General features: G+C 31.4%; 1 protein-coding gene across 3 annotated transcripts in view; it reads right to left on the reverse strand.

The window, feature by feature from the left end:
• Positions 1 to 203: 203 nt before the first annotated feature.
• Positions 204 to 17,271, reverse strand: part of LOC111047904 (feline leukemia virus subgroup C receptor-related protein 2) — a 152,134-nt gene continuing 135,066 nt past the window's right edge. For all 3 annotated transcript variants that reach the window (XM_039421394.1, XM_039421395.1, XM_039421393.1), the window contains 5 exons: positions 11,541 to 11,682; positions 10,537 to 10,742; positions 8,680 to 8,783; positions 7,904 to 8,014; positions 204 to 6,302 (listed from right to left, as the gene is read on the reverse strand). In XM_039421394.1, the coding sequence (XP_039277328.1) occupies positions 6,005 to 6,302; positions 7,904 to 8,014; positions 8,680 to 8,783; positions 10,537 to 10,742; positions 11,541 to 11,682 (861 nt within the window). In that variant the 3' untranslated portion in view covers positions 204 to 6,004. The remainder of the gene's footprint in view (positions 6,303 to 7,903; positions 8,015 to 8,679; positions 8,784 to 10,536; positions 10,743 to 11,540; positions 11,683 to 17,271) is intronic.

A 17,271-nucleotide genomic window follows, 5' to 3' on the forward strand; every position in this document is an offset into this window, starting at 1 on the left:
AATTTTGAAGAAAAGTGGAATTATCTGTATGGAAATAGCTGTTCCTAGCAATTTTTATAATTTGAAACTATAATAATATTATATACGGTTTTGAAAAATGGAGTACGCTAGTGTTCAAAGCAGTAAGCTTGGGAGGAGGTACTCTGATCGTGTGGAACAGATCTAAATTCTAAAGGCATGAATATCAAAATATGAAACACACATTTCACACATAGAAAATTTATTTCAAACAAAATATCATACAAAATGTTAATTGGTGGTAGTACAGTGCTAAAGAGAAACAAAAACACAAAGAAACAATACATTTATGAGGAATTTTTAAAAGAAGTGTAAATATTATTGTTCCACATAATATTCTACAGTTGCTTGTACTTTTGAATATTTATTACAAAAATATTCCTTGTATCAAGCTTATCAAACCAGAAACTAAACAAAGAAATATGGAAGTTAGAGTACAGTAATAAAGTACCTATTTTATAAAATAATATTTGAAGAGTAACGACATCGATATTAATTTTTCATTGATTACATTATTGTCAAGCGTTTCTAGAATGCCTACGCATTTCTTGATTTATTATTATCTCAAAGCACAACCATTATTTCTAAGTCATAATATCCTATTCTATACACTATTTATAATAATCTATATTCGAACTAAGATATAATATTCTGGGATATTTCTAGCATCACAACCAAGTCAATTTATCAATAATTTTTAACATTAATTAATTTGAGCTATAACTTCCTTGTATGGCAACGTCATTAGGTCTTGTCAGAATTTTGTGCATTTCCAAACTTTTCCACCCCACGATCAATAAAATTTGATAAAAGGAGTTCATAGTTCTACTATTCACCCAATGAGCAAATAAGAGTTTCAATTTAATCCATTATATTTCCACCACGAACTGCGATAATGAATCAATTTCTATGAAGGAATCCAAAAAAATGTATTCCTATCTCTCTCTCCAATTTTTAATAATAGACTAGTTTCTTGCAATAACGTCAAAAGCATTTTCAAATACACAATAGGCCTAAATAGCCATTGACAGTTCCCATGGAAATTAAGATTAAGATCGTTTTTTTTTCTTTTGTAGAAGCAAAATTGCAAGTCATAACTGAATTTATGTTATGTACATTTTATGTTAAACTAGAATTACTTCAAATTAAAATCACTAATATCATATTGATATAAAATTTCTTAGTAATATCACTATGATATCACAGTTCGTGTAGATGTTATTTGAGAACTGAACAAAAGTCACTAAAAAAACAAATATTTAACAGTCTCGAAGTTGGAAGTCATTAACATTCTCTAACTTAGGTCTTAGATTTAATGTAGAGTTTGGAATAATTTCAATGTGAGTTTTGATTCATCCTACAACGTTCATACATTTTTAAAAATTAGCAGCCTGAGTTTTGATTTATATAGAAATGTATTACAAATATATAGGTAGCCTATTGATCATGTGATTCTTAACAAGTGCATTAGGGCAACGAACAAAGAATGAGCACCGCACTGATATTTCAAGAAATAATTTTTGTTCCAAAGAATTTTCTCCTGAGGGTATTACTCATAATTAAGAACACCAAAATTGTGTGTGAGTAGTAACATGCATGATGGTGTTGACTTACAGCTTCAGGTGGGCTTCGAACCACCAGGAAGCTAGTATTCAACGCACAAATAATATTTAGCGAATTCAAAACATGAATAGAATTAATCTGAAACCCAACATCTAATATATACAACAACATAGAAATTAGAAGAGATCTGTCGCATTGAATCAGCATGACAAATTTTCCGAGATATTCATTATATAGTTGATTCAGTTAAAAATAAGTGATCGGCGGAGAAACTGTTACCGTATTCATACTGTGGCGTTAGGTTGGAGTGAATTTATATTTTTCGAATGTAATTATGAAACCAGCACAGTCAAAAGTTAATTTTCATTGCAAAAAAGGGAATTTCTAGAGACACCTAGCTTAAACATCTATTCTACTTCCCTGCATCTAATTCTATTATATTCGGTTTTTAATCAAATCAAATTCAAAATATCTAGTTTATTTATTTCTGGACTGAAAAGTGAACTCAAATCAATTCAAGTGGATAGCATAACATATGATTTTTATTCATTCATAACTCTACCTTCATTGTATTATCATTCATCCCATCATCATCACCTAGGCTTAAAATACCTACTTCTAGAAAGTCGCCTTTGTAGAATAATAAATAAAACAAATCTCATACAGTAGCATGGATACTACGATATCCTCTGTATTCAATCAAGTAACTAATATTCCTCCTGAAATACTGTATACAGTATGGGAAGTATTATTATGCTAAACATATTGTTCCTATGAACACAATAATTTCAGAAAAATATTCATTGATTAATATTTTCTATCAACAAAATTAATCATATTTCTATTTTAGACAAAATCTGTAAATGAATGAACAATTCAATTTTATCAGGATTTTTATTTTAATCTTGTAGAACTATAAGCACTTATCGTATCATTGATAGAAAAACATCCCATTCAAATTTTACATAAGTTTGTACAATAAAAAATATTATTAGTTGAATATTGTCGTTTTTATCACAATTGCTAGAAAATAATAGGAAGACACACAGCCTTTATCTCTGGGCTGACATAGGAGATAACATTACTGAATAGATACAATATTATACAATAATTTGGGAATAATTATCATGTACTACGATCAACAATAACAAATTATATTTACAGGGCCTTAGCTTTACTACAAATATAAAAACTTCATAACTTTTAAAATTGACACTCTACAAAAATATTACTACAATGTTCAAATCCATGATAAATATTATTTGTATAAATAATGAATAAATATTAATATTATCATCATTATAATTATTGTCTTGCAATTGGAATTCATGTCAAAATTTTAATTTCTTTCAGAAACAGAACTGATACAGAGATAAAAAATATATTTAGATCAAAAGAATATTGAGAGATATATTTCTCTCAGATTGGAATCAGTGAAACTCACGTCAATAATAATTGAATCCAATTCTATTGGATTTTTCAATGAATCCAATTCTTTTGAATTTTTCAATGAATCCAATTCTATTGGATTTTTCAATGAATCCAATTCTATTGGATTTTTCAATGACTTATTGAAAATTCTGATTACAGTGTCATGAACTCTTCAATAAATAAACTAATGTGTTGAAAGTTGAAATTTTTTAAATATAATTTTGAGATAATCTGAAATCTGAAAATGTAGGCTAAATATTATTGTCATCGACAAGTTAAAAAAATCTATAGATTATAACAATTCAAAAGTAGTTTATTGTTATTGGAAGCATTTATGGATTTAATAACAGCCTATATTCATACAAGCTGATATTGTTGTTTCCTAACTACTAATTTATTTTTCACATTATTTTGAAATACTCATACAAAGTTTCGATAACTGGTAAAAATCAGTTAGAAGGAGGAAAAAAGTATGAAGTATATTTAACCTATAATTTGTTATAATGGAATCAAAAAGAGCTGTGAGGTATGAACCAATCATCAAAATACTATCCCAATAGATTAATACTATACTATCCGCATTGCTGAAAAACGTTTTCTATATTCTTCAACTTTTATAGAAGATTAAAATGAAATAGGTAATTAAAATAAACAGTGGTGTAAAAATTGAAAAATGAAAATTGTACAAAATGAGAGGCGTTCATTCAAAATAGATGTAAGTTTGATGCATAGGCTAAGGCTACTTGTGATAATCATTGAAATTCATTTGTAATTTAATTACAGTACAGAAATAGAACACAAGTTAACAAGTGCATACCGCACATTATATTAATAGCAACTATTGTAAATTTCAAATTGAATGGCTATTGAAAAATCAACATTGAAAAATGAATAAGTTTTTGTTAATCAGGTCAATACATATTTGTAGTAAAACTAGTGATCAATTGTATACTGTACGTATTTCCAGAAAAATGAAGTATTCAAAAAATCTCAAATACGAGAAAATTATGAAAATAAAACATGATTGTAATATAGCTATCAAATATATTTGGCTGGTTCTATTATGATATATGTATTTTAAAACGTATAGATCTTCAAAATAAATGTTCTTATAAATTAATGTAGGTATTTGAAACATTGGTCAGTATATATAAAATAAGTTTAAATTACTATAAGCTATTGTTCAATCTAAATCACAATAATTTAATTCATTTTCACTCTTCATTGATCAAATATGACATTTCTTCTACAAAATGTGGATAATTATTGTCTCACGTCTTATTTATTATGTTAGTAAAAATCAATTCATGGTAGGCCTACAGTATAATTTATCTATTTCTTCTCCAGTAATCCAATTTCAAGTACCATTCAACTTAGCTTTTCCAACATAATATAATATAGTAAAACATTATTGTATAATATTTTTTCTTTCTCACTGTATTTGATCAATTTCTCTTGCTGAATTCCTGCAGTGATATCTGAATGACATTTAATCAACTATTGAAATGCATTATAGTTCCAAGCTTGATTGGGAGTATTGAATTATTAGCATTCTCTTCATTGCATCAGTTCCAAGTTACCTCTTAAAATACAGGGGTATAACTCACTAATATGAGGTAAGCAAGCATACATAATTCAAAAATGGTTTATTCAATTGTCATATAGCTTGAAAAATTTTCATTCCAACAAAAAATCATCCATGAATTCTGTCCAAAAAAAGCTTCCACTCAACTTATATTACTGAACTTATAGTGATATCTTTCCAATTTATCTGATTATTTTCTGTCTCGAAGAAAATATGTTATTTGTTCCTTATGTATCAAAATCTAAGTTCAAGTATGTAGGTAGTATCTCAAAATGAAATGTGCCTATTCGTTACATAACAATCGACAGTTGACGAGTCGTGCCTGGTTTATCTCAATTAACATAATATTGATGATAAATGTAATATCATTTTTATGATGTATAGGCATACTTATAATAAGCCTACTTTTAAGGTCTCAATTGAAATTTATACCTTACTGCTACTGTGAACTATATATTTTTTATTGTCAATACGTTACTTTCAGTTGACTTGCTAACAAATTACTCATGCAACATTTACAGAAGAAAAAATACTAATAATGTTGATGAATACAATCTATGTTATAAAATTATGTTTGTAGTTCGCCTTATTCAAAAACTATATGACATATCTTCTGTTATTGTCAAGACGTTCCATCTAGTACCTAGTAGGCTACCTACTACCTTAGTTAATTTTCAAATAACCTTCTCTTGCAACTTATTAATTAATTAAAACCTCATTCATTGAACTATATTCAATTTATTGAGGTTTCACCTTAAACCATATATTTTTTCTGTTATTATCAAGACGTTCCATCTAGTATCTTTAGCTTACTCTTGAATGAACTTCTTTCACTACCTTTTTAACAAATAAACTTTTACCCATTTAACTATGCAAATGCTATAATTATCATGTTTGAGGACACACCTCACAATACCATACTCTATAATATATTATGCTATTGTCAATACGTTTCTCTAAGTAGACTGAATCTCTAACAAACCTTTTATGCAACATAACTTTGAAGCTATATATTATGTTTCTGTATGATGTATATGAAGCATCACATCAAAAACCAACAGGCCCGTATCTTCTATTATTTTTAAGACGATTCTTCCAGTTCAGAAAATCGTTTACAAACTACTCATGCAATATAATTATAAATATTTCTGTATGTATGTGAGGCATCACATCAAAAAGGCCTTTATCTTCCACGCGTATTATTGTCAAGACGTTTCTTCCAGTTCAGGAAATCGTTCACAAGCTTCTCTTACAAAATTATTTAAAAATTAATCTACTTAGTTAAATGCATGTTAGAATGTGGATCTCTCCAACATAGTTTGTTGTAGTCTTACAATTAGACTCTATAATAAAATAATATTGTGTTCTAGTGTTACCGAGTGAACTTATCAGACTTCTATGAGTAACTTATATTTTCAAGGGACTAGATTTGGGCTGATTGGACTTGGAATGGGCGGCTTGCCTGCGCAGGTCTGACTTGATGGCAGCGGTGAGCATAGTGCCGACAAGGAGGGTGACGCTGAGGGTGACATTGGCCCATATGTCGCCGGCCAGCTTGAACAGCCAGCCGTAGAACATGGTGAAGATGATACCGAACACCTGAGCGGCCGCGTTCAGCAGCCCGGCTGAAGTGCCCTCTGGCTCCGGGTAGGTCAGCTCGGCCGCCAACTCGAACCCAACCGGCAGGTAGCCGGTCATGAAGAACCTGTATACAATCGATTTAGTCCTATATTAATAATACTAATTTTCTCAAATTTTTCACATATTCCATACAAGACAGCTTCTACAAAATTATTGAAGAAATCATATTATACAATAACACCTTATATATATCATACATGTCGTAAGAATCTATTAAATTTAGATTCCATATTGTGATTTTGTATCTATATTGATTTTATTATAATAATATCAATAATAAGAATAATACTAATCGTCTTATAGGCAAACACTCTGAACATCCTTCTAATTACATAGTTTTATCTCCTGTAATAATATTACAAATAAAATATAAGTATTTTAGAGCTCACCTATAGTTTCACTTGTGGAATAGAAAAGTTCTAGAGATAAAAGCAAGTTTTTTCAATATGATTTGAGACAGTAATTTCAGAGCTAGAGCCTGAGGTAATGCAATTCAAATAACTGATAAAACAGAGAACTTATCTGATAAAACAATAATACTAAATAGGCAAGAGGTTAAGGCAGACATGAAGAGGCTTGGGGAAACATCGAGGAGCGAAGTACGTGAAGACAGTTTGTTGATGCGGCCAAATATCAACTTAGATATAGATGGCCCTGGGTAAGTAAGTACTAATAGGTGTAACATAGAGTAACACATCTTCTATCACTTCTCTGAGTCTCCAAATTGAATTGTCCTTCAATGGTTTAAGCTGAATAATTGATATCAGTATCGTGGCATTTTTCTACAGCCTATATCCTATTTTCAAATTTACTTTTCACATAGAGTAGCATTCATTTCAGTGTTTTCCAAGAAATTCAAGACCTCTCAGAATTCTTCATAGTCATCATGATGTCAAAACGATTATCAATAATTAAATATTCGAGAATAGTATACAATGCAAATAGTTTATATTGATAAATAACTAGGCTAGGTACTGATTGATTCAAATATCAAGAAACTATAGTAATTAGTTTCGGAAGTTAAAACACATCGATATATTCTGGACAGCTTCGACCTAGGCCTACCATATTGCATCAGTATTGAAGTATATAATGGATGAATTTGAAGATTAAAGTTGTTAAAACACTGATTCCTTGAAGAAATAGTTTAGCACTAGTTTCTAGTAAACTGTTTACTGGGAATTGATCATGAGATTGCTTCCAATACTAGTTTCTTGTTCTCTTGAATAATCAATAGATGAATCGATGAATAACCGATGTGACAAACTGGAAAACAATTAACTCCTCTTCCAAACAGGAAGTTTAAATAATGACTTATTTTCCTCACCAGGAAGAGAAGGAAACAAAGACTTAATATTTAACAGACCCATTAGGCTCTCTATCCTCCATCTATCTGGCAAACTGATGGGAGTGAGTAAAATAGCACCGATAAAAATAGTATCAGATTAAAATAATCAACACCACATAAGGAAAAAGTAAATTCCATAGTTCAATCAATATAAATCGAAGTTGAATTAAACTAGGCTATTCCAACAATATTTCTTCTTATCTCTCAATATTCTAGAAACGCTAGAGCTAGACTAAACAAAAATTAACTATATCCAGAAATACGATAAATATTCCATTACAAATCATTTGATGGAGAACAGAGCACAATTTACTCACCCTAATATACCAGCTGTAATGTATACAACAACGATGTGACCACAGCCAAGAGTGAATGTATAAATTACCATTCCAACCAATGAGAATGCATAGACTGACAGAGTCACTTCCCTGTAACAATCACAAATGCATTATCATTCCAACTTCCACGGGATAGGCTCATTCCACTTGAAATCACATTCATAGTTAAAATATGATACATTACGGTATGAATTCAACTAAAATAATATTATAAGTAGGCTACAATAGGTCTGTAAAATAATTTTTATTAGCCTAATCGATAAAATAATATAAATTATTATACAGATTAATGATATAACAGATTGATAACTATATTTTAAAACTGATGAAATAATGAGAGTTTTATCATGTCCAATGATTGATATAGCCAATGATTGATATGATTGTAAACAACAACTCAGAGATGTTTAAATCAAGTTTGAACAAACTCATTCATTAGAGCTTTTGTATTATTTCCGAAAAACGTTGGGAATGTTTTTGATTTGTGATTACTATCAGTTAGAGCCCCTATCAATACTAATTATCTTGTATTACCAGTATATAAAGACTAAGAAACACAAACAACCGACTTTTCAATGTAAATAGCTCTATGATGATGTTGACTCTCTCAGAACAAACATCAGGGACATGTGTGAACAAAAACAAAATCTGAATGCAGAAGTGCTGACAAGATACATTTTCATCGAAGTTTTGTTGGAGAAATTCTATGTTTTGTTGTTCTATGCATTATTCTATACCTAAAGTTTTGTACTCACTTGAATTTGTGCGTTTTATCCAGAACCATTCCACTGATCACTGAGCCCATCATTCCTGCGATAACAATGAACAATCCAATCCTTCCAGCATCCAGCTCTTGGCCCTTCAAAAACAATTTACATGATTTTTGCATAAAACCATAAATTGACTTTTACATAAAAACTTGTAACCGATATGAAGATGGAAAAATGACTTTTATAGAATGCAATGTGGTATGTCACTACCGAGCCTAATTATTACAACACATAAAGTGGTCTTTCCCATAAAAAAGAATCGATAAAACCTAATCAAAACATGAATTATGTAGTTCAAACAATGAATATGACATACTAAATAACACTAAATTATTCAATTAGGCTACATGCATTGACACTTATACCACCACATTAATATTAAAGAAGAAACTAGGTACGGTACCTATCTTGAAATAAAAATGAAAAATTTCTATATATTTTTAAAGAACAATAATTTTAAAATCAAACTTGATGCATAACTCATACATATTCATTCTCGAAAGATTTCATCTTAAACAATGAAGAAGTATAACTATGAAAAATATAAATAAAAAACTTAAAAACCAAATAATTATAATATCGAGAGACCTGACTGGTTCAGATCTGGTGATAAGAGTTTTCAGGTCGCACCTGAACAATTTCAGGGCTTCTGATATGACCTAACGACTGTAATTAGGCAGCCGAGACCGACAGTTTAACTTAATTTTACACTTTGTAACATTGTATTGAAATGTTAAAGGTATTGAAATATATTTCATCACTATTATTTATTATGTTGAACATACTAATGACTCATAACTCGAGTAAGAGTTTTAAAAATAGATACATATTTTTAATCAGAATAGAAATAGAATTTATAGATTTGTGATGTAATGTGATGATAGGAAAGCGCTGTATATATATTCAGTCAAACATGTCTTTGATCTATGTTTTAAAGAACTACATATATTTTTAAAGAACAAAAATTCTAAAATCAAACTTGATGCATAACTCATACATATTCATTCTCGAAAGATTTCATCTTAAACAATGAAGAAGTATAACTATGAAAAATATAAAAAAATACTTAAAAACCAAATAATTATAATATCGAGAGACCTCGATACTAGATAAACTATGAAACAATAGGTCTGTGAAATAATTGTTATTAGCCTAATCGATAAAATAATATAAATGATATAACAGATTAATAACTATATTTTAAAACTGATGAAATAATGAGAGTTTTATTATCAGGGTTGAGTAACAGTCTTTTGATTAGGTCGGCGAAGTTGCTGCGTCGATATGGCATAGAAGAAGCCAACATTGATGACATAGGAAGTCAACAATAGAATGTATCTTGGGTTGAGTAACAGTCTCTGATAACTGATATGAATTCATTAATTAGTACATATTATGAAAGTTTGTTCACAATATTTCAATAGGATATATAGTACAATCTATTGAAAAGTATATTGATAGTGTTATATGATTAGCCACTTTTCAGACTGTAGCCTACTATGCGAGGGGGAGCTACTGTATAATAACCGTGTGGTGGAGAGTGGAGAGACTAGTCTCCCTATCATAAGAAGTCATGCAAATTCACTCTCGTCAAACAAATACACTTCTATGATATTGTTCATAAAATGATGGTATCAATGCTATAAGTTACAGGGAAGTGCTTGAGCACAATTTCAAAACAAAGTACATAATATGGATTCATTTTCTAAATTCATTATTAATGGAATAATAGTATTAATAATGGTATGAGTTACTCGCAGGGAAATCTCCCCAATAACAAAAGACAAACAAAATATACACTTCTATGGTTCATTAAATGACGGTAGACTATGAGTTACTCACAGGGAAATGCGTGAGCACAACTTGATTGAGAAGCGTCGATATGGCATAGAAGACACCAACATTGATGCCATAGGAAGTCAACAATAGAATGTATCCAGGGTTGAGTATCAGTCTTTTGATTGAGTCGGCGAAGTTGCTGTTTTCCTCCGAGTTTCTCTGAACCGCCTGAGCTGGACTGGGCGGAAGAGGGGGGCTCCCCTGGAACACTGGCAATGTACAACTATTATACAACTTTCAATGGCTCTCATCCAATCAGCTCGAAATTCAAACTTCTGTATGCGAGGTTTAATGTAATACAACGCATCCATATACTTTGAAGCTCAAGCCTTCATTGTGGAAGCTCCATGACAGGGAATGAACTCTCAATAAAATATTGTACATGAATTACTTCTCTCCAATTATCAATTTATATTATATAAATAGATATTATTTTATTTTGAAATACCAAATCATGGAATATTCATTAACAATAACAGCTAATATTGGATCTCATGAGTTTAGAAGCTACACAGAGGAGATTTTTCGCATTATTTGTCAGTTTGTAGGCGAATTGTGTGACACACACACACACACTATGTATGTGGATTGAGAAAGTACTAGTACCTAAAGTTCGACATTCTGTCAAAAATCTCCTCTTAGGACGATGGCATCAATTCATTAATCACCTTCCAATGGAAATCAATGATTTGAAAGGAAAATTGTTGTTGAATGAGTAAATTTATAGGTCTCTCTTAAGCTGCGTACAGATATACGCGCCTCCAACCCGCTCCGCGCAAGCTACGCCCTCGTTTCGCCATCGCACCGTAATCGCTCCGCCCCCGCACTGCACTCGCACCGATCATGAACGTTACGGGAGATGTTAGCTCTTCTCGCGTTCCACTCTTGCTCCCCGGTCGATCATCAATCGCTTTGCTCGAGTGACGTTCGGTTGCGGAGCAGAGCGAAAGTCTGTACGCACCTTTATAGGTTTCTCTTATAGGAATATGATAGAGTTGAGAACTTACGCAGCAGGACTAGAACGAGTAATGCTGAGGTGATGCCAGCTACGATGTAGTACATCACTTTGAGATCTGCTCCAATGAGACTCAGGTCATCGTGATTTCCAACCAGCATTGGTGGGAACACAAATCCAATTGCAACACCCAGCTAAAACAATCAGAATGAAATAATTACAGGAACATTGTATGGAAAAATCTTAATGCAATGGAAATATAACTATTTTTTTCATCTTGATGAGGTGACAGAGTTTGGATAGAAATGTCTATTCCACTCCCCCCCTCCAAGTTCTGAACCACTTGAAATTGAAATGCAGTCATAGAATGAAAAAATTGTATGAATACCCGTTACGAATGTTGTAATATAAGTTGCAAAATACATCCAATCCTAGTTTGTTTCGAAATTGAATAACAGTGAATGAAATGTTCAATGTTCTACAAGCAACGGTACCTATAGGAATGATGTTGGGATCTGCTACTACATTACACAATAATATTGAAACTCCATTTAAATGCTATATGGAGATGTGATTTGTGTGTCTTTACTGGAAGTCAATAACCGATAAATTTAATCTCTATAGGCCTATGGTAAAATCCATTTAAACTGTCATAATTACTTGACAATGCTACCCATTCAAAAAATTCTGAGAGTTCAATGTGAAACTCACTTTAACAATACCTTACTGCAGTATTTGGCAACTTCTTCTAAAGTGCTCTAGATGATTAATTGGATGTTTAATTGGGACTATTCAAATAAGTAAATATAAGTTAATATAAGTACATGGGATGTCTCAACTGAAAGATGATATCCGATAATTCTTGATGAGTCAAGCAATACCTAGCTATCTGTATTAGATTTGTTTAAATAATTCACAACTTCTCGAGACGATGCTCTTGAAACTAAAATGTTATTATTTCGCTTCTATTTGAAACTAAAAAACGCAGCAAGATAATGAATTAGGAGTTGCACGTTTCTTTTTGTAAGAGTTTAATCGGAGTTAAGTTTTTGAATTTTAGTTATATTTCATTTCAATTATATTGAAGTTATATTGAAAATTTCAAGTATATTTTTAATTAGAGTGGAGTTTCTTTTTAAATTAGAGTTGCACGTTGCAAAACATTTATTCTATTGACACGTTGAATAAGCAAAGTGAAGACTTGAAAAGACATGATTTTGAATAAGTATTTTGCATTAAATAATAATATAGGTTTAACTCCAACAACCATAATATACAATATGATGTATTGTATATGAGAGCAGTTTTATCAATAGCGTCAATTTGTCTAGCATGCCTAGCTATCTGTATCATATTGATAGTTTATAACTTATCGATAAATATTAAAACAATCCTCTTTTCACAAGCCGTTTCATTATCACAATATACCACTTACTAAAATAATAGGCACCTTGGTTAATGGCTCAAAACAATAACGTCACATTTGATCTGTGATCTGATGCATGACTTATAAATTTGTAAACCAATCTAGCATGATGAAAAATAGTTGAACATTGAAAAAATCAAGAAAATATATATGAAAAAAATAAATAATTTGATTTGAAAAATGAAAACAGTTGATATAAAATTTGTACAAACATTGGAATGTAAAATATCAGGAATAATCAATGAAATATTCATTCTTGATAGGATTCCTGATAAGTACTCAATTTTTCAATTGGAATATTTGAATTTATTAATCATATAGTTCTTTGCATAGAATTTTGAAAGGAGCTACCAAATTGTTTAAAGATGAAAAGACAACGCGTATCTGTTGAGAAGACGTAATTAGTTGAGAACGTTTGAATAATAATTATTATGTTAAAATACTACACTGAAGTGATTGCAACCTAGTAGCCTACACTGTTCTACCATACTGAACTTCCTAACAGTTATTTCTAATCTACCTATCCAAACTTCGGTAAGCTAATCGCTAATAGGCAATGCGATTTGAAAGCTCCTCTCAAAAATTACTTGTTAAAAAAAATTGTGAGTTTGTTTCTATTTATGGTATCTAATGTGGTGACGAAAATATATTTTTTTCCATGAAATAAAAATTTCCTCCCATTTACAGTAACAAGATTCAAAATCCAACGTGGAGAAATGGTACCTATGCAGATATTGAATGGACCAGAATGAGTGGTAGGATCTGATTACACAGTAGCCAGTAGCAATCACAAGAATTAGTCTATTTTAAATTGAAGCAGGGAACTGATGTGATAAGAGAAGAGCTCTCCACCAGCCTTGAGCCTGAAATGTGGCCAACTATGATTGCAGGATATCCTCTCTTGATCCGTCAGAGGAGTCCCCCTCCTTCCCCCTCCAACCACATCAACCAATCAGTCTAGCCACTAGGCTGACATCTCTATTAAATGGAATAAGTAGCTGCAATGTCATAATCAAACCAGTGCAATTGTCATAGGTCGTAGATGAGCCCACACAATGTTGACAATATGATTAGGTATGTCTGATATTTGAATCGAATAGCGTAGTTCAAAGTTTTCAAATTGGCTGAGTAGTAGAATTGAATTGCTGATTTTATTCAATCCTTTTATTAATGATAGTAGATATATATATAGTGATTGAACTAATTTCACGAATTTTTCATTGGAAAGACTGAGATTTTGACGTTAATATTTCCACGCATACAGTCTATTCTCCCTATTTCACTCACGTAAAAGCAAAATATTCATTGTTTAGATAGGTGTAAGAAAATTGTAGTTTTTGACTTTAGAAATTTTTCATCATTCAATTTAATTTTTTAGATTGTAAAACATTTCAATTGTATATTAAGGAGAGTATTGGCAAGGTAGCTTATTTCCTTGACATCAAACAGAAACGTCATATCCGTGAAGTAAGTTCTGGTAACAGAGACATATACTTATTAATAGTGTTAGGATAAGAGAATGAATAAAAATATAAAAACTAAAATTTATCTTTTAGGAAAGTGGAATAAGCAACTGCTTGAGTTCGTGACGAATACATTTACTCAAAATAAATTAGTTCCTCTACACTATTAGTCCAATCACTATATACATTGGTGCATGCAATTTATATTGTAGTTCTGATTTTTCAATATTGTATTATTTGGGAACATGAAGAAGTCCAGAACCAATTTCTTCATGCAAAACTTCCTTGTGCTAGGTACAGAGTGGCCCAAAAACCTCGTATTTTCGGCTCATTTTTCAGTTTTGAGCTATTTCTGCCAAATCTCGTGATCGGAAAGAAAAATTTGTTCTCGCCTTTTTTACAGGTTATGGAATTCTGAATAAAATGGAATCATTCGCAACTCTCTATCTCCAATGAGTACTGAGTTATGATTTTTCAAAAATGAGTGAAATTTGAAGAAAAAATCAATTTTGATGAATTTCAGTTTTTGATCAACAATATCTTCCGATTGTTACCATTAACCTGACAAAAATGCTCCTTGTATTGTGTAAAACACCTAATTTTCAGCTACAACCATCATCACCAACTACATAGTCTTCACATTGATATTTCGCACAATGACATAAGTTCATGAGATTATGTTCTATGAGAATCACCCGTTAGATGCACTTCATTTCAGTATTTCCTAGTGGAGAGGCGCGCTTAAGGACACCTCAAGGATCAAAATTTCAAACACTTATAACTGCTGACACAATGCTCAGATTTCATCGTACTACACTTCATTCTTCTCGGCTCGTCAAGGCGGTCCAAAATCATACATCAAAAATCAAATTCGGTCGAAAAATTGAAAATTTATTGTTGAATGTACTAAAGCCCATATTCCAATACACAAAAAATGTCCAATTTCTATATTCAAAGCTGCATGTCTTGTGAAATCCTCCTGATAAAATTTCCAAATCTAGTGAGGATGTGAAAATTGTTCCCCTCTACCCACTCCAATGAATAATACTTTCAATTACAATATCATTCGAAAGTTACAGAAGATTTCAAAAATGGCGAATTCAGTTTTTAAATTTTTTACGTGATTTTACTGTTGATCAAGAGTTTCTAAAACGAGTCTGATACATCATAGAAACTCTCGATTGATTCCAAATTGTAGATAAATTTATCCTCTATGAGCTCAGCTGCCCAAAATCCATCTTGAAACACTTTTCTCTATCATAGAACTGCTAAAACCGTTAATATGATAAACATATCTACAATTTCCGGATCTTTTTCGACAATCAAATCTCATCCTACGAAAATATTTTTCCATAAATCGTTTACAGCAGGTGAAAGAGGAAATTCTATTTTGTACATTTCAAGATCAAGTAATGATTCTTATAATAAGGGGTTACCGAGATACATAGCTTTGAATATAGAAATTGGACATTTTTTTGTGTATTGGGATTTGGGCTTTAGTACACTCATAACAATAAATTTTCCACTTTTTGTCCGAATTTGACTGATGATGCATGATTTTGGACCGCCTTGACGAACCGAGAAGAATGAAGTGTAGTACGATGAAATCTGAGCATTGTGTCAGGATCAGGAGTTAAAAGTGTTTGAAATTTTGATCCTTGAGGTCTCTCCACTAGGAAATACTGAAATGAATTGCATCTAACGGGTGATTCTCATAGAACATAATCTCATGAACTTATGTTATTGTGCGAAATATCAATGTGAAGACTATGTAGTTGGTGATGATGGTTGTAGCTGAAAATTAGGTGTTTTACACAATACAAGGAGCATTTTTGTCAGGTGTACCTGGAAATCTATATGAGATAGAGCGCTGTACCTGATCTCAGATTGTAGAGCACAAAAATACGCCCAGAGGAATTTTAAATTATTCATCTAAATGGTAACAATCGGAAGATATTGTTGATCAAAAACTGAAATTCATCAAAATTGATTTTTTCTTCATATTTCACTCATTTTTGAAAAATCATAACTCAGTACTCATTGGAGATAGAGAGTTGCGAATGATTCCATTTTATTCAGAATTTCATAACCTGGAAAAAAAGCAGGAGCTAATTTTTCTGTCCGATTACGAGATTTGGCAGAAATAGCTCAAAACTGAAAAATCTGGTGTGGTACACTCACACAACTTTCCTTGCTCATATTTGAAACTACGATCAGACTTCTGTATATTATGTTTATCTATAATTGTTTTCATAGTACTTTTTCTTTTGTGTAAATTATTGTGAAATTCGATGGATTTTTTTGAAGTCGTCAAAACAGCTGTTCTACAGATGAAATATCTCGACTATGTGTTCTTTTTATGAACTGCGCTACCTACCTACCTCATGCACGAGAAGGAGGTTACTAAGTCCATTTCTCAAGGATGGGGTGGACCCCCATTAGTTTCCTTGGAAGGAGACTCATGCCAGTTGATAAAGCTGATAAATAACTATACCCTGATAACTATACAGGGTATGAATCTGAAAAAAATCGGTGATATGATAATCATATGTCATAAATCAGTTGTTTGAATTATTCTAAATCATCAGAAAGTTTGTTGTTTTATCTCAGTTTATTTTAGTCAATAAAAGCCATTATTCTAGCTCTTCAATGGTCTCTATTTATTACAATTTTATTGACTAAAATAAGTACCGGTAATCAAAATGCCAAAGAGGAAAACCCGGGATCGAAATAATGTTGAATCTCCATCACGGAATCAGGATAAGCCTACCAAATTATCTCGAAATGAACCCGTTGATACATCTTTCAACTCGGAATTAATTGGGAAAATTCTCAAACCAAAATGTCTAAGTGTGGATCCAGAATCTCCTAGTGCACCATTGGAATGGAGACAC

Source organism: Nilaparvata lugens, chromosome 2, assembly GCF_014356525.2.
Source record: "Nilaparvata lugens isolate BPH chromosome 2, ASM1435652v1, whole genome shotgun sequence".
Taxonomy (NCBI): Eukaryota; Metazoa; Arthropoda; class Insecta; order Hemiptera; family Delphacidae; genus Nilaparvata; species Nilaparvata lugens.